Source organism: Sus scrofa, chromosome 4 (assembly GCF_000003025.6).
Source record: "Sus scrofa isolate TJ Tabasco breed Duroc chromosome 4, Sscrofa11.1, whole genome shotgun sequence".
In the NCBI taxonomy this organism is placed as follows: Eukaryota; Metazoa; Chordata; class Mammalia; order Artiodactyla; family Suidae; genus Sus; species Sus scrofa.
The window spans coordinates 85029739-85057650 of record NC_010446.5 but is presented as its reverse complement, the minus strand read 5'-3'; the positions used below and the strand labels follow the sequence as shown (position 1 = coordinate 85057650).

Sequence of the window (27912 nt, the reverse complement as noted above, 5' to 3'; positions counted from 1 at the left end):
GATTGAAGGTATGATTTATTTCATTTCAGTATACTGTAGTAGCATACAAGTAATTTGTACATTTAAAAGATAACTCTTCTGTCATAAGAGAACAAGCTATAATTCAAGGACTGCAACCCTCACTGAAATAGCTCAGCTGGGAAGAACATCAGACTTACGGACTGGAGGCCAGTTTCCTCACCGCTGTGCTGGCTCTGGTCCATCAGCATTCACACTGAACTGGGCCCTCTCTCCCCGACTGTCAACCTTCTCAGTGGAACGACAAGGGGGCATGGCTTAAGAAATGCCAAGAAGCAGAAATCACCTGCACTGATCCCACCAGGAACTTCTAAAGGATGGGTTCTTTAAAGCAAGCTAGAGAATGAGCTCGGCAGTGAGTAGATTCTGGAAGAACAAAATCCTGGTCCCACCCCCTGTTCTCTGGAAGTGTGTCAGTGGCTCTCAAAGAATTCAGAGAAATGTGCTTTGAAGGAAACTACAGCTTTCTTGATTAGAATCTAAAAGGCACTTATGCACATTTTCACTTAGGAAATTGACTGAGTAATGAAGAGTAACAGTGAACCACTCTCTCATCCTGAGTGACCAACATTCTGGATGTAAAAGGGTAGGCAGCTGCACCTCCTCCATCAAGGCTGCTGGTTCTCATTCCAGCCGTGTTCACTGGTTTCACTGAAGGTTTTTAAAAAACAGACTCCACATCACCCATTTCCACGCACACAGTCTTCAGTTGTGAATAATATTCAATGGTCACACGGCCATTCTCTCTGCCAAACCCTGAAAGGAAGAGAAAGGTGAGTATCGCTGCAGTCCAGACACAGTGACCCTTAATCAGGGTTGGGGAGGACGGCAGAGCTGAAAAGTCCTGGGAACGAGTCCCTAGCTGCCTGTACCAGCTGTGGAGCTAGACATGGGAACGTGACCCCTCAGTTGGCAGGGAAATATCCAGGTCTCCTTTCCTACCTGCAAAATTTTAACTTCCAGCATCTATACCCTAGGCTAAGGTCTAAAAATGTTCCGACTTTCTTACAAAGCATTAAAGCAGTCTCCACAACTACCAACCTGATGCCTTTGAAAGTCAGTGTCAACTTAAAATTCTCCAGAATTAATGAAACAGAGCTCGGTTCCTAGCCTGCGCTGGGGCCTGTGTGTACAGTTCCTCTGGGTACCCTGTAGGGACAAGGATGACTAAGAATGCCAGGAGAAATACCAGAGTTCCCATCGTGGTGCAGTGGAAACGAATCCAACTAGGAACCATGAGGTTGTGGGGTTTGATCCCTGGCCTCGCTCAGTGGGTTAAGGATCTGGCGTTGCCGTGAGCTGTGGTGTAGATCGCATACACGGCTCAGATCCCGAGTTGCTGTGGCTGTGGTGTAGGCTGGCAGTTGTAGCTCTGATTTGACCCCTAGCCTGGGAACCTCCATATGCCATGGGTGCAGTCCTAAAAAACAAAACAAACAAACAAACAAAAAAAGGCCAGGATAATACCAAATGAAATACCAAATAAAAAACTGTCGATTAACATCCACCATCTCATCATCATTCATCAGTGCTTCTATGCTTGCCAACTCTGTGATGGCCGTAAGTATCTGCCAAGAGACTGGGGTTGGGACTCAGGATGATGCCTCTATAAGAAAGTCCAAACCACTTTTCATACAGAAGAACCAGTGAAATTGGCAACAAGCTCCAAAGAAAGGACTTCAAAGTAATGGCTACATTCTTGATGCCTCGAATCTTCTCCTAACAGACTAGACTTACACACTTGCCATGGTGAGAAGGTCTAGGACTGGTTTTATACTTACAGCAATCACAGATTGCAAGGAAAAAGTAACTCCCACCCACAAGACAAACCTCTTTGAGATGTACATCACTGTTCACAAGCCAGTCTACACATCAGAACCTTCTGGAGAACATTTGGAAAAAATAAGATGCTTGGCTTCCATTTCTAGAGATGAATACAATGTGCAAAGGAGGACCAGGAATTCATATACTTTTCCAGATGATTCTGCTACACAGACAGGTTTTAGGAACCTGGTCTCTAAGGACTGAATTATGACCAGGGTCTCTGGAGATGGAGGTTTGCTTTCACAATTCCCAGCTCCTCACCTGACTTCTTATATCCTCCAAAGGGCAACTCCACAGGGCTGACATTATAGTTGTTAATGAAGCACATTCCAGCCTGAAGCTCAGCCACCACTCTGTGGGCACGCTGGATGTCCCTAGGAAGAGGGCAAAATGCATTGGTTATTCACAGTTCCTTTTGCTATGGCTTTAATAGGAAAAGTGAGACTCACTTCTAAGGGTCTCAAAACATTGCCAATTGTTTCTTCAGAATATGTTTTAAAATCTTATGTCATCCAGGCAAAACAGATGAGGATTTGAATTTTATAGTCGCAACCAGAAGCATCTACAGATGCTTCAGCAATAAGGGTGTCAAAACAATTCAGTGGGGAAAAAAATAGTCTTTTCAACAAATAGTGTTGGAACGACTAGATATCCACATACAAAAAGAATGAAGGAAGATCCCTTTCTTGCACTATATACAAATATTAACTCAAATGGATCACTGACCTAAAATGTCAGAGTGAAAACCATAAAACACTTTAAAGCAAACAGGAATAAATCTTTATTACCTTGGGTTAGACCAAACCTTCTTAGACATTGCACCAGAGGTAACAGATAAAGAAAAAACAGAATTGTACTATCAAAATTACTAAGTTTGGTGCTGTAAATGAGACTATCAAAGTAAAAAGACAACTCATAAAAAGACAACTCATAGAAATGCAAATCAAAACTACAAGATGCTACTACACATCCACTAGGATGGCTAAAAATCAAAAGAACACACAATTACAACTGCTGCCTAGAATATGGAGAAACTGGAACCCTTACATGTTGCTATGGGAATGGGAAACTGTGCTGCCACGTTGGAAAAGAATTTAGCAGTTCCTCAAAAAGTTAACCACAGAGTTACCATATGATCCAGCAATTCCATTCCTGGGTAAAACCATGAGGTTGTGGGTTCGGTCCCTGCCCTTGCTTAGTGGGTTGACAATCCGGTGTTGCCGTGAGCTGTGGTGTAGGTTGCAGACGCAGCTCGGATCCCGCGTTGCTGTGGCTCTGGCGTAGGCCGGTGGCTACATCTCCGATTCAACCCCTAGCCTGGGAACCTCCATATGCCGTAGGAGTGGCCCAAGAAATAGCTAAAAAGAACAAAAACAAAAAAAAACAAAAAAAACTATTTAAAAAGTTTATCCTCCTTTGTGGTTGGCCTATTCTGGTGACACAGGAACATAAAAGACAACCCACTCAATCCTCAAATCACAAAAAGCAGCTCCTCAGAGAGCACTGTCATGGTGGGTACTTGTCATTATATATATTTGTCCAAACCAGAGAATGTACAATACCAAGAGTGAACCCTAAGGTCAACTATGGACTTTGGGTGATAATGATGTGTTCATGTTGGCTCATCAGTTCTAAGAAATGTTCCACTCGGTGAGGGATGCAGATAACAGTGGAGGCTGCGCATATGTGGGGGCAGGGTACTTGGGAAATCTGTACTTTCCACTCAGTTTTGCAGTGAACCTAAAACTGTTCTAAAAAATAAAGTCTATTTAAAAAAAAAAAAAAGTAGCTCCTCACTCTTTTCTTCAGAACTCAGAAAGAAGCTATTATATCAGGTCCTCAAGGCAGACTTGGGTCTTCCTTCCCCTAGTTTCTGACCACAAAACTGCAAAAAAAAAATTAACCTTGCATATCACTGAAAAAACAGCATAATCCCAGGTGTTAAGCAGTCTTAGAAAACTGCCTACTACAGCCAAAGCTAATCAGTTTGTTTATAGTCAGTCAATCTACAATCATTTTCAAAGAAATTTTACTCTAAATCACTTTTTGCTTTTCTTATAGTAGTTAAAATTTATGAGCAAAGGTATTAATCACATTACTTACAATAATTAAAAATTAGAAATAGCACTCTAAACATATAATAACTGAAAACCATGTGTTATAATGCATTTCAATTAGAGATTACTACGAAGCCATTAAAAATCATGTCTTTGAAGAATACTGCCCAACATTTATAAGCTTGTAGGTTCTAAATTCCTCGGCATGTATGTTTTTAACAGGCACCTAATATGATGCTTTGCATAGATCAGAACCTTAAATATTTATTCAATGAATGAATAAAAAAAGAGTAGACCTTTCAGCTTAAGGTAAACTTCAACAGCAGGGTTCTCTGGCTATTCAAGCCTAACTGCAAAATGCAACTTTAGCATCCTCTGACTTTAGCTGAAGCAAACAGAAATTGCTGATGGAAATGGAGTGATGGCCAACTCCAGGGAGGGAATAAGATCAGTTAAGCAGATACTGCAGCCCCATCTCTTCAAAGCCGCACGAGGTGTCCTTCCCCACCTACCTGGTGAAGACACCGGCAGCTAGTCCGAAAGTGGTATCATTGGCTCTTTCCACAACCTCAGCTTCAGTGTCAAATGATAAAATGGACATAACTGGCCCAAAGATCTCTTCTTTCACACAGGTCATGTCATCTCTGCAGTTGGCTGCAAACATTAAAAAAGCAAACATCAGTGAAGGAATTATTATTTCTGGCATATGGAAATTTCTTCTTCATTGTAAACGGCTATAGAGAAATTTCAATGTGATGTTTCCGGTGTGAATATAAATCACAGTATCCTTTCTGCGTGACTATTTAACACTATGTATTAAGGTCATGGCCTTTAGTTCTAATTCTACTCTGCTTGTTCGAAACAGCTACTGAAGTGAAGTGGACAAGGATGTAAGTACAAGGACCTCCATCGCAGCATTCCTTATAAGAGAAGCAGCAAACCAATATCCAAAACAGATGGAGTGAGCACGTGAACAGTACACATCCCAAGCATGAACTTCTACGCAGCCTCGAAAAGTAATGTTTTTGAAGAAAATTTAATAACTAAATGTAATATAAATAACTGCATGTATCTTCCCAATTTCTGCAAAAATGCTACACATTTTCACACTTTTTCACATTTTCTTAATGACTGTGATATACAGTTAGAATCAAGAACTACTTTTAAAAAAAGAAAATCCAACGTAAAAACATAAACTAAAAAATAATTGAAGGGGTGATCACTTTACATGAAAATGGACCTAAGTTTTTAAGTGCCTCATTCCCTAACATGATTAAATTCACACTTGGCATTTTTAAATATGCACATATATCTAAAGAAGCTCATATATTTATATTGCAATAATGAACCCCAGGGATTCGAGAGAGAGAGTGGTGCTTTTATCTGCATGACAGCTCACCTCAGCGCTGGCAACCACTGCACAAAGGGAGAAGAGTGGTTTGCAAGGTTGTGTTACACACGTAAACAATGTGGAGGCGGAAAGCTGCTTAGGAACCCCCCTATAAACAGCAGCTTTACACTAGCCACAGCTAAAAACTAACTACTGACAAGTCTAAGATGAAGACTCTAAAATCTCAAAAGAGGTGGATTGGAGCTTATGTATACAAAGTAAGAACAGCACTCTGGTCATCTTTATGTTACCTTGTACTTTGAAGACAGTTTAGGTGTCCCCAAAGGTATAGTAAATGATTTTTAGAATGTAATAATGGTAGTTTATTACATTCTATATCTTTAAAAACTACTAATCCATATATAATTTTTAGGGAAATCATTAGCCAGAATATTTTAATTTTTTTTTTTTTTTTTTTTTTTTTTTTGTCTTTTGAAGGCCACACCCACAGCATATGGAGGTTCCCAGGCTAAGGGTCTAATCGGAGCTATAGCTACTGGCCTATACCATAGTCACAGCAATGAGGGATCCGAGCTGACCTACATCAGAGCTCACGGCAATGCCGGATCCTTAACCCACTAAGTGAGGCCAGGGATCGAACCTGCAACCTCATGGTTCCTAGTGGGATTTGTTTCCACTGTGCCACGACAGGAACTCCTAGCCGGAATATTAAACTACTCAAGACAACACATCACCCAAGAGTCCCAGAATATAGCTTATCTTACGCAGGCTAACAACACAGTATGGCTCTGTGTGCAGTGAGTTCTATACTGGAGAGTCAAGAGGGATGAGGCGATAAAGCAGCAGCAGACATACAAAGAAAGGGAGGGCTCCTGCCCACAACAAAACATTCACTATATTCTAGCCCCATATCTCAGGTAAACAATCTAAAGATTGAGGCCCTGGAGTCATTCTCAAATTTTAACACATAGAAAAATGAACTGAGGACTTATCAACATGCAGATCACGAGGTTCCAGCCCCCAAGAGTTACATTTGGGGGTCTAGCATAGGGACCAGAAATCTGCCTTTTTAACAAGTTTTCTAAGTGATACTGATGCTGTGGACCACAAACCAGGCTTTCGGAATCACTTGAATGAAGTTAAGGTAGCGCTCCCTGTTCTCTGTGCGGGTTCACAGCTTGTTTAAAATTAATCTGTTTTCCCAATTGTAAAACATTCTCAATAGAACATCTGTAATATTCAGAAATGCACAAAATATAATAAAAAGAACCTTAATCCCAACATCCAGAGAAATCCACTATTAATATTACGATGCATACTCTGTTCCCTTTTTCCCACGGACGTATGTGGTTCTTAATAGATGACATAATAGCATACCCACTACTGTTGAACCTATACTTTCTATTTAAAAACATACCGTAAATCATCTCTCTTCTTTAATAGCTACAAGCTAATCCATGGCTTGGACGCTAAATTCGCAGTCCCTAAAACATCAGTGGATCTTCTTTTGGCAAGGGCTTAAAGGTTAAACTGCATCACATATCAAGTGACACCACTATCAACCTCAAGGACAAAAATGAGCTGAATCTGTCTTCAAGATAAGGTGTAAGGAATTATTTTTTTTTTAATTTATTTTCCCACTGTACAGCAAGGGGGTCAGGTAGGTGTAAGGAATTATACAACATAATTGCCTCTATATATAGTTTTTTAAAGCCAAGAAAACCAACAGTATTTTTATAGGAGATACTAACATACATTATAAAACGATAGAGAAAAGTACATGACAACACAGTGACACTGACAACAACGACATCTAGGAAAGTGTCACCCCGAGCAGAAGAGAAGGAGATGGGTGTGAGAACAGGAGGATGACTACAGACTTGACCAAACCCGATTTTTAAGACAGAAAATTATTATATCACATAATTTTTTTAAATGTTAATATAGTGTCTGACAAATTGGTTTTATAATATTGATGACCTATAGTTCAATGAAATGCACATTCTTTACCAACTTTCTTCAGAAATGAAATTCATTACTTAATTTTTAATCAAACACGCACGTTCATTTTTTTAAGCTCCTTGCTTCCAAATCAACAGCTTAAGTCCCAAGTAAACTGACACATACCATCGTCCAGGAGGAGGGGGCACTCGGGAGAACATCTAGTGCTTAAATCTGAGTTGTGGGGACATGGTCTGCCAACCCTTGCTTTACACCATATACATAGTTTAGAAATATTTTTTCTATCTGATATTTGATTTGAACTGTTAAAGCAGACATAAAGAGGACATACTTAACACACAAGGTCTCATGTAATACCCCTCCTTTAATTTGGGATCTTCAGGTACATATAGGTCTCCACCACATAACACTTTAGCACCCTGCCAGAAGAGAAAAAAGAATGCGTATTTTGTGTTACATGTACAACCTCAATATGCATGCATGAAATGCTACATGATTCCTGACAAATGCATACTTGGTCACTCCACTGCAGGTACCAAGCAGAATGATGCTCCCCAAAGGATAAGACCACAGGAAAAGGATATGGAGCAAGGAACCTAGGAGTAGCTACCCCTCTCCCCATCATCTCCTCTCTACTTGTTTCTCACCTGTTCCTTCGCCACTTTAACAAACCCAAGGATTCGCTCCAGATGTGGTCGGTTGATCAGGGGACCCATCCTTGTATCTTCCAGAAGGGGATCTCCAATTTTTATCCTTTGGGTCTGTTTCACTACTTCCTCTGTAAATTTATCAAGAATTTCCTTTTGCACAAATACCCTTGTACCATTACAACAAACCTGAAGAACAAACACAAATTTACATGTAGGTAAGGGGAGAAAAAGGAAAAGGGAAAAAAAAAAAGTACAACAGCTTTACATTTAAGAGAGACAATGCTTTCTTTAAAGATTAGTTCTATTTCTAAAAATTATCACCATACTGAATAGGATCACACATGTAACTGTGGACATATTACCCTCCAGGCACAAACTAGCTGCCCTTTGAGATAAAAGCTGTATCTTTGTTTTTGCTTATGTTTCTCTAAGGCAATTAACTGATCCATATGATCCACAGGGCGTCTTCTATTTCCTCATTTCCAATGCTCAATTTGGCTGAATATTTTGAGAATAGGAGGTAAGAGTGAAAGGGACTAAAGAGTAAAAATAGGTTAAGAATTGAGTCCTTGAGTCTAAGAAAAACCTAGAGCATTTCACAGTCCATGTTTGTCTCTAAAACCACAAATAATGACTACTCAGACAGGAACATAAATATGAACATAAATACTGCTCAAATGCTATCCAAACCAGGTAAAAGAAAGTCCAAAACCAGATATCCAAGTACTCAAAGAAATTTAGTTTATGATAAAGGTGGAGTCTCAAGCCACTGAACAAAGATGACCTAGTAACAAACAGACCTACAACTGGTTAGCCGTGTTGTATACAATCTCATACCATAAACAAGAACAGACCCAGAGCTCCCATCGTGGCTCAGCCAAAATGAACCCGACTAGTATCCATGAGGATGTGGGTTCAATCCCTAGCCTTGCTCAGTGGGTTAAGGATCTGGCATTGCTGTGAGCGGTAGTGTAGACTGCAGACATAGCTCTGATCCCACGTGGCTGTGGCTGTGCTATAGGCTGGCAGCTGCAGTTCTGATTCGACTTCTAGCCTGGGAACTTCCATATGTAGCACCTGTGGCCTTAAAAAAAAAAAAAAATCAATTACTAAGAGAAAATGTAGGTGAAATGTATAAATTAGGTATAGGAAAAGGTTTCCTACTACTCAAAATCTAGATGCAGGGGTTCCCATTGTGGCTCAGCAGTAACCAATGCAACTAGTATCCATGAGAACGCAAGTTCAATCCCTGGCCTTGCTCAGTGGGTTAAGGATGTGGCGCTGCTGTGAGCTCTGCTGTAGATCACAGGCGAGACTTAGTTCCTGTGTTGCTGTGGCTGTGGCATAAGCCAGCAGCTGCAGCTCTGATTCGACCCCTAGCCTGGGTACCTCCATATACCACAGGTGTGGTCCTAAAAAGCGGAGGGGGAAAAAAAAAGTCTATATACAATGAAAGAAAAAAATGATAAATTTGACTACATAAAAGTAATAATCTTTTGCATGGCAAAGACGTCCTAAATACAGCCAGAAGCAATAGACAAAGCAGAAGAAAATAGTTGCAATGTCCATTATAAAGGGTACTATCACCAATATTTAAATAACTTATAAAACTAAGGGAAAAATCAAAACTGATATATAATACACTAAAAAAAAGCTAAATTTACTGTATGTTAATAAGAACAAAAACTCTAAAAAATTGAGGGAAATGACTAGAAGCTCAATATAAAAATGAACAAGGGACAATTCACACACACATATAAATGGTCCTTAAGCCTAGAAAAGATGTTCAATCTCATTCATAATTAGAAAACGGAAATGAACACTTCAATGAAATACCGTCTCTTACTTTGTGAGGAAATAGGTACACATACATTGTCGGTAGGAATGCAAGCTGATCCAACCCATTTGGAGGAGGATATGGCACTATCTTATAAAGTTATATATGCATTCACCATCACTAATCGTAAGGGAAATACAAGCAAAAACCTACAGTGAGATACTACTTCACATCTATTCGGAAGGCTACTATCAAAAAAAACAAGATTATAGCAAGTATTGGCAAGGATGAGGAGAAACTGGAACCTTTGTGCATCGTTGGTGAGAATGTAAAATGGTACAGCTGCTGTAGAATACAGCATGGCAATTCCTTAAAACACTAAGCACAGAATTATCCTATGATGCAGAAATTCTATTTCAGAGTATATACCCAAAAGAAGTGAAAGCAGGGGCTTTAGCAGGTGCATGTACACCAAAGTTCACAGCGACACTATCCACCATAGCCAAAGACAGCAATAACCTAAACATCCACTGGCAGATGAATGGATAAAGACATTGTGGTACCTATGTACCATGGGATACTGGTCAGTCTTAAGAAGGAAGAAAATTCTGACACATGCCACAACATGGATACACTTTGAAGACCTTATGTAAAGAGAAATAAGCCAGACACAAAAGGACAAACCCTGTATGATCCCACTTATCTGAGATACCTAGAAGAGTCAAATTCATATAGATAGCAAGTAAAACAGCGGTTACCAGGGACTAGAGGAAGAGGCTAGAGGAAGTTATTGTTTGATGTGTACAGTCTCAGTCCTGTAAGATGAGATGAAGAGTGCCAGAGATGGAGAGTGCTGATGGTTGCACAGCAGTGTCAATGCACTTAATGCCACTGAACTGTATGCTTAAGGGTTAACAGGTCAATTTTGTTAATATTTTACCACAAAAAAATAGGCCTAGGAAACTACATATGCATTTACCACGTCTAGAAATTGACTCTGAAAATATATTTACATCAATGTGAACACACACATGCATGAGGTTATGCGGGGAGCTGAGAAAATGCAAGGACTCAAAAAAAAAAAAAAAAAAAAAAGGGCCTTGCCTGATGGCAGAAAAACCTGAAGGCAAGTTCCTAACCAAGGAAGGGAGCTCACCTGAAAGGTACATGCCGAAGGTGGGCCTCTGGACAGGATAAAAGCTCACCTGAATGGTACAAGCCGAAGGGGGGCTTCTTGTCAGGATAAAAAGCCTGCCGGCACGGTACAAGCCAGGGCCAGGCCTCGGGTTACACAGCTCTCATTTTGATGTTGATGGGGAAGAATTGGGGCTTTCCTGGGAAAACAATTTCCATGTTTGCACTGGAGAACATGGATTGTTTCTCGGGTGACCTAGTCTTTCCTGTTGTTTTATTTGTTATTTAGTTTTCCTCAGTCTTTCCTGATTACTTGCTTATTATTCTTCTTTTCCATTCTTGTTTTCCTATGGTGATTTGTGATTTAACAAAATTACAACAATAATATAATAAGAATTTCATCCTGAAGGACTTTTCCCTATTCATATCCAACTTAATTAAAACATAGTGTTTATCTACTAATTAGTTATACAGTAAACTTTAGAGTTAGGATTTTAATGAGGTTCATAGAAGTTAGACATATATTATTCTTGACCAAAAGACACCTAGCTATGAGTTACAGAAGCTTTTAAGTGCTATCCAGTTAAGTTGGTTTATATTTTCTTACACTGTCTCCCTGCCATAACGCTTGAAAGATAAGCACCAGTCTAAAAACAAGATTTGTGAATGCCCAATTCTTTTGTCCGTGACCTCTTCAACTTGTGGAGACTTGCTGGCCATGGGATGATTTGTACTGAGTCTCCTCCTTTCCACATGATGTACTGTACCTAATTGCCCCTAAACTCTACCCACTAAATTTAGTTAAGACAAAGATGTTAGAACGTGATATATAGCTGCTGTGCCATGTAAAAGTTAACCAATGTACTTTTAACACTGTGATGTAATCTGTAGCAAAAAGCTGTCTATATAATCAACCACTTTTGCCAATAAAATTTGGGCAGTCCAGCGCCCTGAAAGAAGGGACAAAGAGGCTGTCTCTGTTGCAAAAGCCAACGTCCATCCCTCTTCTTTGGGAAAAAGTGTACACTCCCTGGCTGCCGGAGCTGGCCTCCGGCAACAAGGTTATTCACTGCAGCATCATCTGTAATCACAAAATACTGGAAACAACTAAGTGCCCATCCAAAACAGAGTAGTTGAAAAAATTAACAGCAGTACAAAGAATTATACTATCTACACAGCTATAGAAAAGAAAGAAGATTTCTATGAAATGAAATGATTTTCAGGACATACTAGGTGAAGAAAGCAAAGAAGAGAGTATTTCTAACATGCTTTTAAAGAAAGGAAAAATAATATACAAGGACCTGCTCATCTATGTGAAAAGGAACAAAAAGGAAAAATGAGAAAGAGATTTGGCTGGATGGGGTGGATGGGAAGGAGGAGGGGACGGGGAGTGGGGCAGAAGCGAAAGAAGAGTGACATTTCTGTGTGCCTTTTTGGTAAAATTCTGACATTCAGAACCAGGTTAATATTTCACTTAAAATAAATAAATTTGTTTAAGATTAGCAAAGATTTAGGGCAAAACAAACCCCAAGTAAAAAAAAAAAACAGAAATTTTTTTTTTTTTTTTTTTTTTTTTTTGGTCTTTTTGCCTTTTCTAGGGCTGCTCTGGCGGCATATGGAGGTTCCCAGGCTAGGGGTCTAATCGGAGCTGTAGCCGCCAGCCTATGCCAGAGCCACGGCAACGCCAGATTCAAGCCACATCTGCGAACTACACCACAGCCCATGGCAATGCTGGATCCTTAACCCACTGAGCAAGGACAGGGATCAAACCCACAACCTCATGATTCCTAGTCGGATTCGTTAACGACTGCGCCACAACGGGAACTCCAAAACAAACTCATTTTTAAAAATGAGTATTATTTTTTAAAATGAGTATTATTGAAGGGGATGGTAAAGGAAAAACCAACCCATTAACTACTTCTTCCCTTTTTTTTTTTTTTCTTTTTAGGGCCAAACCTGCCTCATATGCAACGTGGGATCTGAGCCACATCTGCAACTTACACCACAGCTCGCGGCAATGCCAGATCCTTAACCCACTGAGCGAGGCCAGGGATTGAACCCATGTTCCCATGGATACTAACTGGGTTTGTTAACCACTGAGCCACGACGGGAAGTACAGCCAACCCATTAACTTCTGAACACAGAATTTTAACTATACCTTCAGGCTAAAGACAAAAAGAACCGTAAAAAAAAAAAAATGCTGAACTCTAGTTAAAAGGTTTATTTTTCATGGTAGTGTAGGTCCACAAATCTGAAACTATTATAAATAGATTCTAGGACTGAGAAATTTCATATACTGTGAGTAATGGAAGAAAAATGTCTCACTGTCAAGAAGGAAACTATAAACATGGAAGAGAAGAGGCTAAATAAACCTTGCAGTATTGAACTGGCTGGAAATATGTGTATGAACTTGCAGTTATTAATACAGATGGATATAGAAATAGATATGTATGTATACATAATACACATATGCCAATCATTCTTCCTGACGCTGGCCTCTGAGAAGACATATAGAAACCATGATACCCTAGCAGAAATGAGCACACCTGGCACTTAGATCTTGGTTTCTAAATACCGCTTACCACTAAATGGAACCAAGCCTCCTTAGAGAAATGGCTGGTTCCAGACCTCCACCAGAGAGCTCCTTGCTGTGCCAGGAAATAAAGAAGTGCTCAGAGAATAATGAACATATCAAAATGTCACAAAAAGAGACTCCCGTTAACAGAATCTGCAATTATTTGAGCATCAAAATCAAGAATCATAGTAAGGGGAGTTCCCATGTGGCTTAGTGGTGAATGAACCCGACTAGTATCCATGAGGATGCAGGTTCGATCCCTGGCTTCAATCAGTGGGTTAAGGATTTGGCATTGCCATGAGCTGTGGTATAGGTCACAGGAGAGGCTCAGATCCAACACTGTTGCTGTGGCTGTGGTGTAGGCCAGTGGCTGCAGCTCCAATTTGATCCCTAGTCTGGGAACCTCCATATGCCACAGGTGCGGCCTTAAAAAAAGACAGAAAAAAAAAAAAAAAAAGAATCATAGTAACGGATTATAACCCACAGAAGGAGATAAGAATCCATGGGTCCATGCTGATATAAGTAAAAGAATTAAAAAAAAAAAAAAAAAGAGAGAGAGAGAGAAGGGAAAGTCCTTTCTTACAATAGATAGTAACCAAATGTAGAAGGAATAATGGAAGCATAAAATCACCATTTGGTGACCACTAGGAAAAAATGTTTCCAGCAAACACCATTTATGAGTACTAAAACTTAGGTCAAAGTTTAATAACGAACAAGAGAGTTTCACCTTCCCTCCTGTAAGAGACTTATTAACCACAGAGGAAAAAAAAGGTAACTTTACAGTAAAGCCCCACCTTAAGTAAGTGATCAAAGTCAACACCACCACTGGAAACTATAAAACATCATTTTCGTAGTGTTTGTTTTGTCAAAAATGCATAACCTGAATCTAATTTTTTTTTTTTTTTTGTCTTTTTGCTATTTCTTGGGCCGCTCTCGCGGCATATGGAGGTTCCCAGGCTAGGGGTCGAATCAGAGCTATAGCTGCCAGCCTACGCCACAGCCACAGCAACTCAGGATCCGAGCCGCGTCTGCAACCTACACCACAGCTCACGGCAACGCCAGATCGTTAACCCACTGAGCAAGGGCAGGGATCAAACCCGCAACCTCAGGGTTCCTAGTCGGATTCGTTAACCACTGTGCCACGACGGGAACTCCCGAATCTAATTTTTTTAAAAAACTAGAGAGACCCCAAATGAGGGACACTCTACAAAATACATGGCCTGTATTCTTCAAAAATACCAAGGTCCTGGAAGATAAGAATGACTTTAGAACTGTTCCAGATTAAATGAGTTTGAGGAGACAGGACAACTACATGTAATGCATCATCCTGGATTAGATCTTGGACCAGTTTAAAAAAAAAAAAAAATGTCTTCTTTTGCTAAAAGGACATTAGTCAAACAAATGGTGAGATCTAAATAAAGGCTATAGGTTGAATAATAGTACTACATTAATATCAAGTTATTATTATTGGATTTTCCTAGATATGTTGTGCTTATTTAAGAGAATGCACTTGTTTTTAGGATATACACTGGTGGAGGTCAGGGATCTCCTGTCTGTAACTTTCAAACAGTTCAGAAAAAAATAATATGCATATGTATGTGCAGACAAACAAAAGGAACAGTAAAGTCAATGAGATAAAATGTTAACATTTGAGGAGCCTCATTCTAAGGTACATGCAAATTCTTCGTACTATTTGTGCAACTTTTCTGTAAGTCTGAAATTATTTCAAAATAACAAGCCTTAAGACATGCTGTGAGATTCCTTTCAAACCTTTTCCAGGTCAGATACACACCTCGCCTTGCGTGAGGAAGTTGGCCATCAGCGCCCCCTTCACCGCATTCCCCATGTCACAATCTGAGAAGATGATCAGTGGAGATTTGCCTCCAAGTTCCAAGGTCACAGGTTTGATTCCTTTAGCTGACATCTCCATGATCTTCCAGAAGAAGAACAAAAGCATTCAGAAGTTTAACACAATTGAGATGGTACACAATGTTAACTAAACCCTGACCCTCCAAAGTCACCTTGAACTTGGCCTGCAGCCTTGCTCTTCTCAACATATTTTGTCGTTTACTTGAAATATTCTTTTCCAGAACACTGACGAGAACCCACAGAATTGCACCTGATATTCTGAAGAGGGAGTTCATTTAAAAAACACTGACAATTTACCTCACTGTCATGGGCAAAAACTCTTTTGTATTACTATTATGTATTCAAGGCTGACAGAGCCCAGAGCACAAATTAAGGTCAAAACAATGAAAGTGAAATAACCTGAAAAAATACTCTTCCTTAGGAGGTTGGCTGCTATAGATGAGGAAAGTCACCAAATGGCATAAGTGGCAGCCCAGGGCCTCCCCTCTCAGACACGGGCAGGAGATGACGACTCCCATCCCCACTGGGCTGCTGTCATCACCCCAAGGGTGCCCCCTTCACCCCCTCACACTTTAAAGCACACTTGAGAGCCTTGCCCAGTAACACCTAGAGCCTCCCTCCCAATACAAGCTAGGTAAAATGAGAGGATGAGCCTCCAGCATACACCCTGGGGAGGCCTGACACAGCCACATCGAGATGCCACCTGTGTTCACCTAAACAGGTTTATCTTCACCTTTGAGCCGGTGGGCACACTTCCAGTGAAGGAGATTTTGGCCACATCACGATGCTGACACAGAAGCTGGCCTGTGGTGGCCCCTCCCTGCACCACGTTGAAAAGCCCAGGAGGAACGCCAGCCTCAGTATAGATTTCGGCCAGCAGCAAGACAGACAGAGGCGTGAAGGGAGAAGGTTTAAAGATCATGGCATTACCTGCATCACCAAAACACAAACACAGGGAGATTTGTTTGGTCATTCTTTCTCTTTTTTTTAAATTTATTTTTATTTTTTAGGGCCGCACCCTCGGCTGCGTCTGCAACCTACACCACAGCTCACAGCGACACCAGATCCTTAACCCCCTGAGTGAGGCCAGGTGTCAAATCCGCATCCTCATGGATGCTAGTCAGCTTCGTTAACCACTGAGCTAGGATGGGAACTCCAGAAAGATTTTTCTTAAGACTGGGAATCCTCTGAGGATAGGACCAGAGAACAAAGCAACAACTCCAGTTGTTCCCTATTCCCCACCAAATGCTCGGCCAAAGATGCTATTATTAAGTAAACATCCTGTTCTTTCCACTTTGGTTTCTCTCATTAAACAGACTCCAAACCACATACTTGCACAGTCTCAACCATGGGTACCTTATACTTGCAGATCTGGACTGTTTTACATGTATTAATCTCATTTAACATTTGCAACAGCAGTGTGAAGTAAGCATAATTAGTCCCATTTTATAAAAGGTGAAACTGAAGACCAGAAAGCTTAATTTGATGAGAGGCCCCAAAGCTAGTAACTTAATTTTATTTCTCTATCACATAGGAATATGCAGGAAGAAGAATATGAAGAGGCAAGAAAAAAAGCTGCATTTCAATACAATGTCTGAATAGCAAAGCTTTTTTAATCTGAGAGATTTCTCCTAAGATACAGGATTCTTTTCCCACAGATTCTTTTCTTCAAATAGCATGAGAAAACTTTCTGTCAATCAGCCGAAGCTTTTCTGAAGGAAACTTTATCATTTCTCTTAAGACACAAATGAAGGAGGTTTGCCTTCTGCTTCCTAAATGAAGTCAAACTCCTAAGTGCTACCCCCTACACAGAAATTCAGGTCCACAATCCTTATCCAGAGAAGAAGAGAACCTACCAGTAGCACAAAGCTAGTATATTCGACAGTAAAATATAAATAAATAAATAAATAAATAAATAAGATCTCCAAGACCAAAATTAACTTACTTTCTTCCATAAACAAAAACAAATTGGAGTTCCTATTGTGGCTCAGCAGAAACGAACCTGACTGGTATTAATGAGGACGTGGGTTCAATCCCTGGCCTCGTTCCATGGGTCACAGATCTAGAGCTGCCGTGAGCTGTAGTGTAGGTTGCAGACACAACTCAGATTCTGAGTTGCTGTGGCGTAGGCCAGCAGCTATAGCTCTGATTGGACCCCTAGCCTGGGAACTTCCATATGCCACGAGTGTGGTCCTAAAAAACAAAAAACAAAAAAAAAAAAAAAAAAAACCAAAAAACCCCAAAAACAAATTGGATAAACAAAAATGGGAATACTGTAGACACGAGCTGTGTGTCTAACCTACAAACTTCCCAGGGGCAGACAGGAGGAAACCGTGTCCTCAGAGAAGAAGAGGTGCCCAGGTGGAGACGTATTCATTCTTACCACAGGCCAGCGCTGGAGCCGACTTCCAGCAGGCAATCTGAAAGGGGTAGTTCCACGCTCCAATTCCCACACACACCCCCAGTGGCTCTCTTCTGGTGTAACCAAAGGAACCGCCAGGGAGCTGAATGTGCTCTCCTAAGGGGACAGAAGAGAGTAGAGTGCAGTGCTGCTTGTCCCAAGACTCCACCAGCACCTGGACTCCTGTCAGATGGGCCCCCTCGCTGCCCCCAGCACACTGAGCTCACCCCATCTCCATTCTTCTGTTCATTCTAGTCATTCTGACACTGCTTCTGCATGTTCTCTCCACACAAAGAATCCCTTCTATCCTCCAAACCCATGTCCATTCAACTTGATGTAATTCTCTAAAAATTCACCAAGCATCCACTAGGTAACTTACTTGAAATTAACAGAAATGGGGGAAAGACAGAGGCTGAAGGCTCTGAGGACCCTGAAACCTCAGACTTCAGGATCCCCACAGCCCTCCTGGGCCCTAGTAGACCATCCAACATGAACTGGTATAAACTTCCTATATGGCCGAAGAAAATTCCTTACCAAGTACATAAAATTAGTCAGTATGAATATACTCCCTGATTCTTGCAAGAACTGGTTTTTCAACAACTTGGACTACAGCTCAGGTACAAGGCTAGGTGCGTTATATACATCATCTCATTTAATTTTCATAATAACCAAGAAGATAGGGATTATCATCTCCATTTAAATAAAGAGAGATAAACAAACTCCCAGGGTCATCCAAGTAGAGTGATGAACCCATGATTTTAACCTTAGGTCTGCCTTAATCCCAACTCTGTTCTTCTGTCTTCTTGTCATCTGGTCATAGAAGGACTTACCAGCCATGGATCCCGCCAAGCCTGCATAGTACTCCAGACACTGCCAGGAAATGTCAACGTCCAATCGGGCCTCAAAGATAGACTTGCCATTGTTGATGGTCTCCATGGTGGCGATCTCCTCCTTCCGTTCCTTTGGGTGAAAGAGAAAACCAGATTTAAGACCTATTATCATATACCTCAATATAGTCAACATTCAAAACAGAATACATTGCCCAATTTTAAAAAATTAAAACAGCTTGCACTTTCAGTGAAAAAAAAAAAAAAAAAAGGAATGGCAGTGTGATATTTGGAAGAGAAATAAAAGCTTATTTCTAAGCAGCAGCCTTGTTCTCTGCCTCAAGTAACTGTCACAGATATAAGAGCAATACCTCACTTAGAAAAGGCATGGGGTTTTTTTGGTTTTTGTTTTTTTAGGGCTGCACCTGCAGCCGACAGAAGTTCCCAGGCTAGAGGTCAAATCAGAACTGTAGCTGCCAGACCACACCACAGCTCAGAGCAATGCTGGATCTTTAATCCACTGAGCGAAGCCAAGGATCAAACCTGCGTCCTCATGGATCCTAGTTGGGTTCATTACCGCTGAGCCACAACGGGAACTCCAGAAAAGGCGTGTTTTGAGAAATATATGTGTATACCTATATTAATATGTATAGATATAGGTACATGTGTTAATACATATAGATACAGGTACATGTGTTTCTAGTCCCTAGAAAAATGACACAAAATAACCAAACACACAATTGACCTTTAAGAGGTTATACAAAACCATGGCTTTAATTCACCCAAAGAAATGCAGCATGTTAAAATTATAAGGTAATTATCTTCGAATGCTCAGTACTCATTAGTCTCTTTCCAAATACTGTTTCCAGTTGTAGTTTACACAACTCAGGGGCACTCAAGGTGGTCCAGGGATGGACAAAAAGGTTTGGGAAATTAGACCTGGAAAAAAAAGCACTGAATAATGCCTTTTTCCCTCAAAGAAGATGAAAAATTGAATATGTGAGAAATAGATATTTGCTATTATGGGTCCAATTTAAAATAAACAATAGGGTCAAAATCTGAGCATACATAAAAGCTGACTCAAACAACTGACAAGGAGCATTCTCTTACTAAAACAGATAAGGCTAACCAGAAGCAAAGTGGAATGGCAACAGAAATTAATATAAGCATTTATCCACAGTCCAAATCTCAGAAAAGACAGAAGGAGAAACATGAAAACCAGTATGAAATACAGGAAAGGACAGTTTGATAATGATATTTAGGCATATTCTACTTATACAAAGCCCAGAAGTATAAAGTGCTTTGATTCATTTATTCCACATTCGTTACTAAGAAAAAAGGATAGACCTAGCCTCTGTCTAAAGGAGCTCACTTAAAAAGGAAACTAGTAACTTCTAAATAAATTTTGCAATTATTAAATGTACATGTTCCTTCAAAATAATCTGGAAAGGACAATTTGAAAGAACAATCTGTTCATATTCAGACATGATCTAAATTAAATTGCCTTCTATTTTATTTTACTTTTTGGCCACACCTGTAGCATTCAGACGTTCTCAGGCCAGGGATCAAACCCCTGCCACAGCAGCAACTCCTTATGACAACTACTTTCATAAGGAGACTTCAACTAAGAAAAGATTAGGACTTAACCATTAAAATGGAGTTCCTGTCATGGCTCAGTGGTAACAAACCTGACTTGCATCCTTAAAGACTCAGATTTGATCCCTGGCCTCACTCAATGGGTTAAGGATCTGGCGTTGCCACGAGCTGTGCTGTAGCTTGCAGATGAGGCTCAGATCCTCTGTTGCTGTGGCTATGGTGTAGGCTGGCAGCTGCAGCTCCAACTCCAATTAGACCCCTAGTCTGGGAACTTCCATAGGCTGTGGGTGCGGCCCTAAAAGACAAAAACAAAACAAAGCAAAAAAAACAACTTTGTAATCTGGTAAAAAGCATCAAGACTCAAAGTGAGAATGGAACATAAGACTAAAAAACAGGGAATTCCTGTCACGGTGCATCGGAAACAAATCCGACTAGGCGGCTACAGCTCCCATTTGACCCCTAGCCTGGGAACCTCCACATTCCACAGATGCGCTCCTTAAAAAACCGAAAAAAAAAAAAAAAAAAAAAAGCAAGATAAAGAGATCCAGAATTGATAGATGATAGAGTTAGTAGACAGGGATACTAAATGTTATCATAACTATATTCCATGTGTTGAAGAAGACAGAGGAAAACAAGAGCATATTAAGGAGCAACATGGAACATAAAAAAAAAAAAAAAAAAAAAGATTTTAAAGTTCAAGTTAAACTTCTAGAGATGAAAAATACACTGGATGGGATTAATAGCAGATTAGACACTACATAAGAAAAAGTGGTGAGATTGAGGCGTTAACAATGGTAATAGTCAACATAAAACACACAGGGGAAAAAAACTGGGGGATAAAATGAACAGGGCCTCAGTGAGCTGTGGAATAGTTTCAAAGAGGCTGACATATACGTAATTGGAGGCTCTGAAAAAGAGGAGATAGAAGAAAGGGGAGATAAAAATATCTGAAGAAATAATAGCCAAAATTTTCCCAAATTTAACTACATTATAAATTTACAAATTCAAGATCAATATGCTGCAAGCAAAAGAAATATAAAGAAAAATACATCAAAAGATAAAACTGCTTAAAACTAGTGATAGGAAGAAAAGTCTTAAAAGCAGACAGAGGGGAAAAAACACATTATTTACAGAGGAAGAAAAATAAGAATGACAGGAGATTTCTCTTCTGAAACAACACGAGCCAGAAGACAGTGGTTGCAACATCTTTAAATTACTAAAAGAAAAAACTGACAACCCTAGAACTATTTGCACAGAATTCTTTCAACAATGAAAGCAAAATAAATATTTTTTCAGACCTACAAAAGATGAAAGGATATTACCAACAAACCTGCACTATAAAAAATGCTAGTGGAGGTCCCGTCGTGGCGCAGTGGTTAACGAATCCGACTAGAAGCCATGAGGTTGCGGGTTTGATCCCTGGCCTTGCTCAGTGGGTTAAGGATCCAGCGTTGCCGTGAGCTGTGGTGTAGGTTGCAGATGCGGCTCGGAGCCCACGTTGCTGTGGCTGTGGCATAAGCCGGCGGCTGCAGCTCCGAATGGACCCCTAGCCTGGGAACCTCCATATACCATGAGAGCGGCCCTAGAAAAGGCAAAAAGACAAAAAAATAAAAATAAAAAATATAAAAATATAAAAAATCCTAGAGAAATTTCTTCAAGCAGAGGAAAAAAAAAAAACAAACAGAAATTTGGGTCTACACAAAGAAATGAAGAGCACTAGAAACGGCAAAAATGTGGGTAAACATAAAATATTTTTAACTTAGGGGCATTCCCCTTGTAACTGAGTGGTAATAAACCAACTAGCATCCATAAGGATGAGTGTTTGAACCCTGGCCCCGCTCAGGGGGTTAAACATCTGGCGTTGCCATGAGATGTGGTGTAGGTTGCAGACACAGCTCAGATCTGGCATGACTGTGGCTGTGGCTGTGACGTAACTTCAATTCGACCCCTAGCCTGAGGACTTCCATATGCCATGGGTGCGGCCCTAAAAAAATACATATATATTTTAACTTATTTTAAAATTCTTTTAAAAAGATAATTATGCTTAGTTAAAAAAAAAAAAATGGGGAGTTCTCGTCATGGCTCAGCAGTTAATGAACCCAACTAGCATCCATGAGGACGTGGGTTCAATCCCCGGCCTCAATCAGTGGGTTAAGGATCTGGTGTTGCTGTGAGCTGTGGTGTAGATCGCAAACACGGCTCAGATCCCGTGTTGCTGTGGCTGTGACTACAGCTCCGATTCAATCCCTAGCCCGGGAACCTCCGTATGCCTCGGTGGGGGGGCCTAGAAGACAAAAAAAAAAAAGGAAAAGGAAAAGAACTGCAGATCATGATCAACCAGAAAAATCACTAAAAGAAACAATTGAGGGGAGTTCCCTGGTGGCTCAGTAGATTAAGGATCTGGCATTGTCATTGCTGTGGCATGGGTTCAATCCCTGATCCGGGAACTTCCGCATACCACGGGCACAGCCAAAAAAAAAAAAAAAAAAAGGAAGCAATTGAGAGTTATGGCTGTAGGTTGTAATCAGAGGATGGGATTTGTTCAGTTGTGGAACACCTTTGGGTAAAAGCAGATCCAGGGAATGACTGTCAGACAAGAGCTTTACAGAAAAGCTGTAGTATATTTCTGACTGATAAAATAATACATAAATATTAAAGGAATGGAATGGGAAGTTGAAAGAAAAACAAAATAGCAGACAGAGTTGATTTCAGAACAAAATAATATTAGATACTATTCAAGATAAAGGAAAACAAGTTATTTTATAATGATAAAGGAGCCAATTCTTTTTTTTTTTTTTTTTGTCTTTTTGCTCTTTCTTGGGCCACTCCTGCGGCATATGGAGGTTCCCAGGCTAGAGGTCTAATCAGAGCTGCCAGAGCCACAGCAACGCAGGATCGGAGCCGAGTCTGCAACCCACACCACAGCTCACGGCAACACCAGACCTTAACCCACTGAGCAAGGGCAAGGATCGAACCCTCAACCTCATGGTTCCTAGTCAGATTTGTTAACGACTTGCGCCACGACGGGAACTCCATAAGGAGTCAATTCCTAAGAAGACATGACAATCCTAAATGCTCACGCCTAAGGAAAAAAATGAAAGACAACTGAGAATAAAAAATTATCAACTTTGAGTTACCACTTTTGTTCTACCAAATTAAAAATAAAATTTTAATAGAGGAAAATACTTTGTTGGGAGAAAATTTTCCATGAGTATTTTGACATTACTGCATGGCCCAGGCTTTCTGATTGCAAAGCAAAGGTCTTGGAAGGCAAAGATACTGTCTCCCTAAAGATAGAGGTCTCGGAGTTTCCATTGTGACTCAGCAAGTTAAGAACCCGACAGTGTCCACAAGGATGAGGGTTTGATCCCTGGCCTCGCTCAGTGGGTTTAGGATCCAGCAGCAAGCTGTGGCATGGTCACAGATGCGGCTCGCATCTGGCAAGATGGCTGCAGCTGCAGCTCTGATTTGGCCCCTAGCCCGAGAATGTCCATATGCCACAGCTGGGGCCATTAAAAAAAAAAAAGAAAGAAAGAAAAAAGAGGTCTCTCTCTGGAGAGATATGGAGTTTATAGATTTATAATCTCTCATTTCCTGTTCCTAGAGTGATCTGCTTACCTTCCAGAGTAATAAACCTCCTTAACTCTGGAGAGCTGCTTAATAAGTAACCTCTCTCTCTCCTGAGGAGAGAATGGGCAGATGTGCCTGCAGCCCCTAAATAAACTGAATCTTACCATTTTCAGGTTCCTCTCCTCTGGTGCAACCCATCGTATGTAACCATGTAACCGGAAAACATGTGGCTCTCTCTGCAGCACCCTGTGGGGGCTGGGGCTTGAAAACTGATGCTGAAGCATTGCTCTGGCTGCTGGATTTTGCTGTAATAAAATCTCTTTCCGTAATCCAGAAAGCTTCATGTCTCTCATCAGAATACGTACATAACCTTGCCAGTATGGTAACTCCCAGACCCTCAGCTTCTGAGTAACATTACTGATGAGGGATTGTGTTCCTTGCTTAGTATACCATGAACTTCAGGGTAGAAACCCCTGCCTATCTCTATTTTACAGTTGGGTTTACTAACATTAACTTCCCATCAATTATTTTGCAACACTCCTACCACTGAGAGATCTTCTTGATTTATATTTTGGTGTATATCCGTGGAATTTTCTAATTTTCTGTAATGACAGTCTGGTACTTTTACTTTTTTAAGACTGTAAAACAAAGTTAAACAAAGCTTAACTTTGTTTCTTAAGAGGGGAACATCAATGAATCTAGGAAATCTTCCAGGCAATTTGTGGCAGAAAATAAGCCTGAGAAAGAAAAATGAGCTTAAGAGTCATCAAGAGGAAAAAGTAAAAAGGAAGCAAGTACACACAGTCAAAATGAAAAGGAGACAAAAGGCACTCCAAAAAAGAAGGAAAAGGAGGAGTTCCTGTCGTGGTTCAGTGGTTAATGAATCCGACTAGGAATCTTGAGGTTGCACATTTGAGCCCTAGCCTCGCTCAGTGGGTTAAGGATCTGGCGTTGCCATGAGCTGTGGTGTAGGTCGAAGACCCGGCTTGGATCTGTGGCTTAAGCCAGTGGCTACAGCTCCGATTAGACCCCTGGCCTAGGGAGCCTCCATATGCCTCAGGTGCGGCCCTAGAAAAAGACAAAAAAAAAAAGAAGAAGGAACAAGAGCTCCTGCTGTGGTGAAACAGGACGGCAGCATGGTGCAGCACTGTGGGTTAAGAATCTGGTGTTGCCACAACTGCAGTTTAGGTTACAACCGAGGCTGGGATCTGATCCCTGTCTGGGAGCTCAATATGCCTAGAGGAGCCCACAGCAAAAAAAGGCAAAGAAAACCTGCCAGGGGAGACCTCACAAGGAGCTACGAGTCAGAAGTTAATCACCGAATGAAAGCTTGTTGTACCCACCAAAGTGAGCATGTGAAAATGTTTTTCAGTTTCATTAAAAGGTCATAGTGCATCAAAGTCTAACTGCAAATCATCACAAGGAACTCAAAGAGCAATTCAAGAGGGCTTTTCTGGAAGAGAGTAAATCAAAACATACCCTTATTATCCTGGCAGCCTCCAAAAGAATTCGGCAACGCTCCATGCCAGATTTCTGGCTCCATATTTTAAAGGCAGCCTTTGCATCTTGAACAGCCAAATTTACTTCCTTTTCTCCTGAACATGTGAAAGTAGCTATCACTCGACCTATAAATACATGGAAAGTCAGTGTCATCGCAAATTGTGACCACACATTTTAAATAAAACACGGTGTATCCAATTTTCCTTTTAATGATCCCCTTGTTTTTAAGTATAGTTTGATTTAGTGACCAACCTATACCAGTAGTTCTTAACTCTTATTTAAGGGTCACTACGCCTTTTAAGCGCCTAACAAAAGTTGCAGACTTCACAGAATTACAGAGATCTGGTTCCTTGCCTAGTACACCATGAACTTTGGAGTAAGAACCCCCACCCTGCTCTATTTTACACTTGGGTTTACTTACATTAACTTCCTTTCAAATATTTTGCAACACTGCTTAGCAATGTTTGGGAATCTGAAAGGGTTTGCAAAAGCAAAACTATACTCAGTCTCCTGGGTCATGAACTTTGATTTTTTTTCTTTTTTTGGTATTTTTAGGGCCTCACCCTCAGCATATGGAAGTTCCCAAGCTAGGGGTCAAATCAGAGCTGTAGTTGCCAGCCTAGGCCACAGCCACATCTGCCACCAACACCACAGCTCACAGCAACACTGGATCCTTAACCCACTGAGAGAGGCCAGGAATTGAACTGGAGTCCTTTTGGATACTAGTCGGGTTTGTTACCACTGAGCCACGATGGGAACTCCAAACTCTGATTTTAAATCACTGGTTTATGTTCTATACAAGTGATATAATACTACTGACACTTGACAAATATGGTTAATAAACAGAATATCAAGAAAAGATATTCCTAATAGAAGAAAACTCTCTCAAATACAGGGGAAAAAAGGTCTCTTCTTATTTCAATTGTATTCCCTATCCCGATTCGGGGCAAAATATGAAATGATCAGTTTTTCTAGACCCAAATCCCAAGGGTTGTGACTGACTCTACCAAAACGAATTCCCTAAGACGTCAAGTCAGCAGTTTCTTTTCCCCTCCCACAAGAAAACCTAGAACTCTGCTTTTTCCCAGAGATCTGACAAACCTGCAATTTGTTACAAATTTGAATAGCCAATTGGTAACGGCAGTGGCTAAAGATCTCACACAACTGTAGGGGATTAATATAAAGAGCAATTGTTCTTTCTTTTGCATCAACATGGAGGTGGGGGTCAAGAGGCTGTTTCCTCCTACCTAAAGGAGACCCTGATGATGTCTGCGACCCCTTCCTGCTGGCAAGTCAGCGCTCTGCGCTTCAGTGTAATTGGTCAAACCTAAATTCCCCAGGCCTTTGAAATCCAGTTTTAAATCTCTCTGGCTACATGCCATTCCGGTTTGCGCAAACATTTACATTTCTCTCCCCATAAATATTCCATAAAACCCAGCAAAACAAACACAAAACAAAACCTCTCATTTGCTTTGTGATCTGAGGCCTGGCACAGTGCTTGGCACACATTAATCACTGGATAGAAGCAAGATTTCGTCCCCTCTTCTCAGTTCCGATTTATGTTCAGAAACGTTTTAACACTAGGAGATGGCAACAAAGTCCTCAGTCTTGCTCATTAGAATCATTTGTGCGAGCACCTCCATTTTGGCACGTGTTTCTTTTCACCCCCGTCCTTCTAGAACTCCTCTACTAAGGGCACCGCGGAAGACAGAACTGCAGTCCCAGCTTTAAAGGGTAATAATTAACAAAGACACCACCTCACGCACCTTTGTGGGCTCTCTGTTCAGGCCGTTGTAAAATTACCCATGACCCCGCCGCGCAACTCACCAGCTTTTCCAGTTTCCTAGACTCCCTTCCTGTCCGGGTGCAGATGCACTCGTGTTTGCACAGCAGCGTTAGCTGCAGGCACACACATACAACTTTATACTCTACACCGTCAAGTGTCTGTGGTCAATAAACGTTTGCTGAACGCACCGAATGAAGGTTCAGGGCCTAGAACAGGCGCACCCCTCAGGCGGGGGAGCGTCAACCCCCGCCCGACCCTGCCCCTAACCCAGCCCGCATGGCGTCTGCAGCCTGGCCACCCAGGCCCTGGCAGCCTGATCTCCGTCCAGTTACCGGTTGCCGGCTCGAACGCCTTCTCGGTGCCGGAGGCGTCCACCGGATCCACGCGGGCCCCGCCGCGGTAATTAAGTGGCTGTGACACGATGAAGGTGCCAGTGCTCATCGCAGCGACCGGAGCAGGCCGGAGAGTGCGGAGAAGCGGAGAGAGAACGGCTAGGCCAGCTCGGAGAAACACGCGAGGGAGGCGTGGGCACCAGTTAAGGGGCCGAGGGGAGGGGCAGGGCTTTGGGGGCGGGACCGAGAGACGGAAGGGGCTAGGGGCGGGGCCGTGGGAGGGGCAGGCCGCTCGAGGGCAGAGCTCGCGGAGGGGGCTGAGGGGCGTGGCAGGGCTAGGACTAGAGTTACCCGGTCTCCTGGCAAGAGCCCGACCTTCCAGGGCGGAGTTTGGGAGGCTTTTGGGGACCTTCATTTGGGGCTCCTCCGTGGTGCAGGTCCGGTCCTCGCACAGCCGAAAGGATGCGTGACAACCAGAGCCTTACGCTCACTGACACATGCACAGACGCACGCGCGCTTTCTCTCCCTCGCTCACTTTCACTTTCTTCTTCCAGATCAGTATTTGGAACCAGAGTTTTCTGGTACATCACTGCATGTACTCATCCTTAAGATCCTACTCCTGATCCTTTCGACTAAAGAAAATGAAGAATTGGCGTGCTAGGAATTTTACTTTGGTTACTTCA

General features: G+C 41.4%; 1 protein-coding gene across 2 annotated transcripts; it reads right to left on the bottom strand.

Annotated features, from left to right (window-relative positions):
* Nucleotides 1-27737, bottom strand: ALDH9A1 (aldehyde dehydrogenase 9 family member A1). 2 transcript variants are annotated; one of them, XM_021089487.1, is made up of 11 exons: nt 27581-27737; nt 25091-25236; nt 18449-18578; nt 17601-17735; nt 15951-16147; nt 15141-15281; nt 7860-8048; nt 7544-7631; nt 4412-4553; nt 2104-2216; nt 1-774 (listed from the first exon to the last, which is right to left on the bottom strand). In XM_021089487.1, exons 1-11 carry the CDS (start codon nt 27642-27644, stop codon nt 680-682), a joined length of 1440 nt encoding a protein of 479 aa, XP_020945146.1. In that variant the 5' UTR covers nt 27645-27737; the 3' UTR covers nt 1-679. The 2 variants fall into 2 exon arrangements, with proteins under 2 accessions (XP_020945146.1, XP_005663205.1); XM_005663148.3 differs by having other exon boundaries at nt 27230-27692.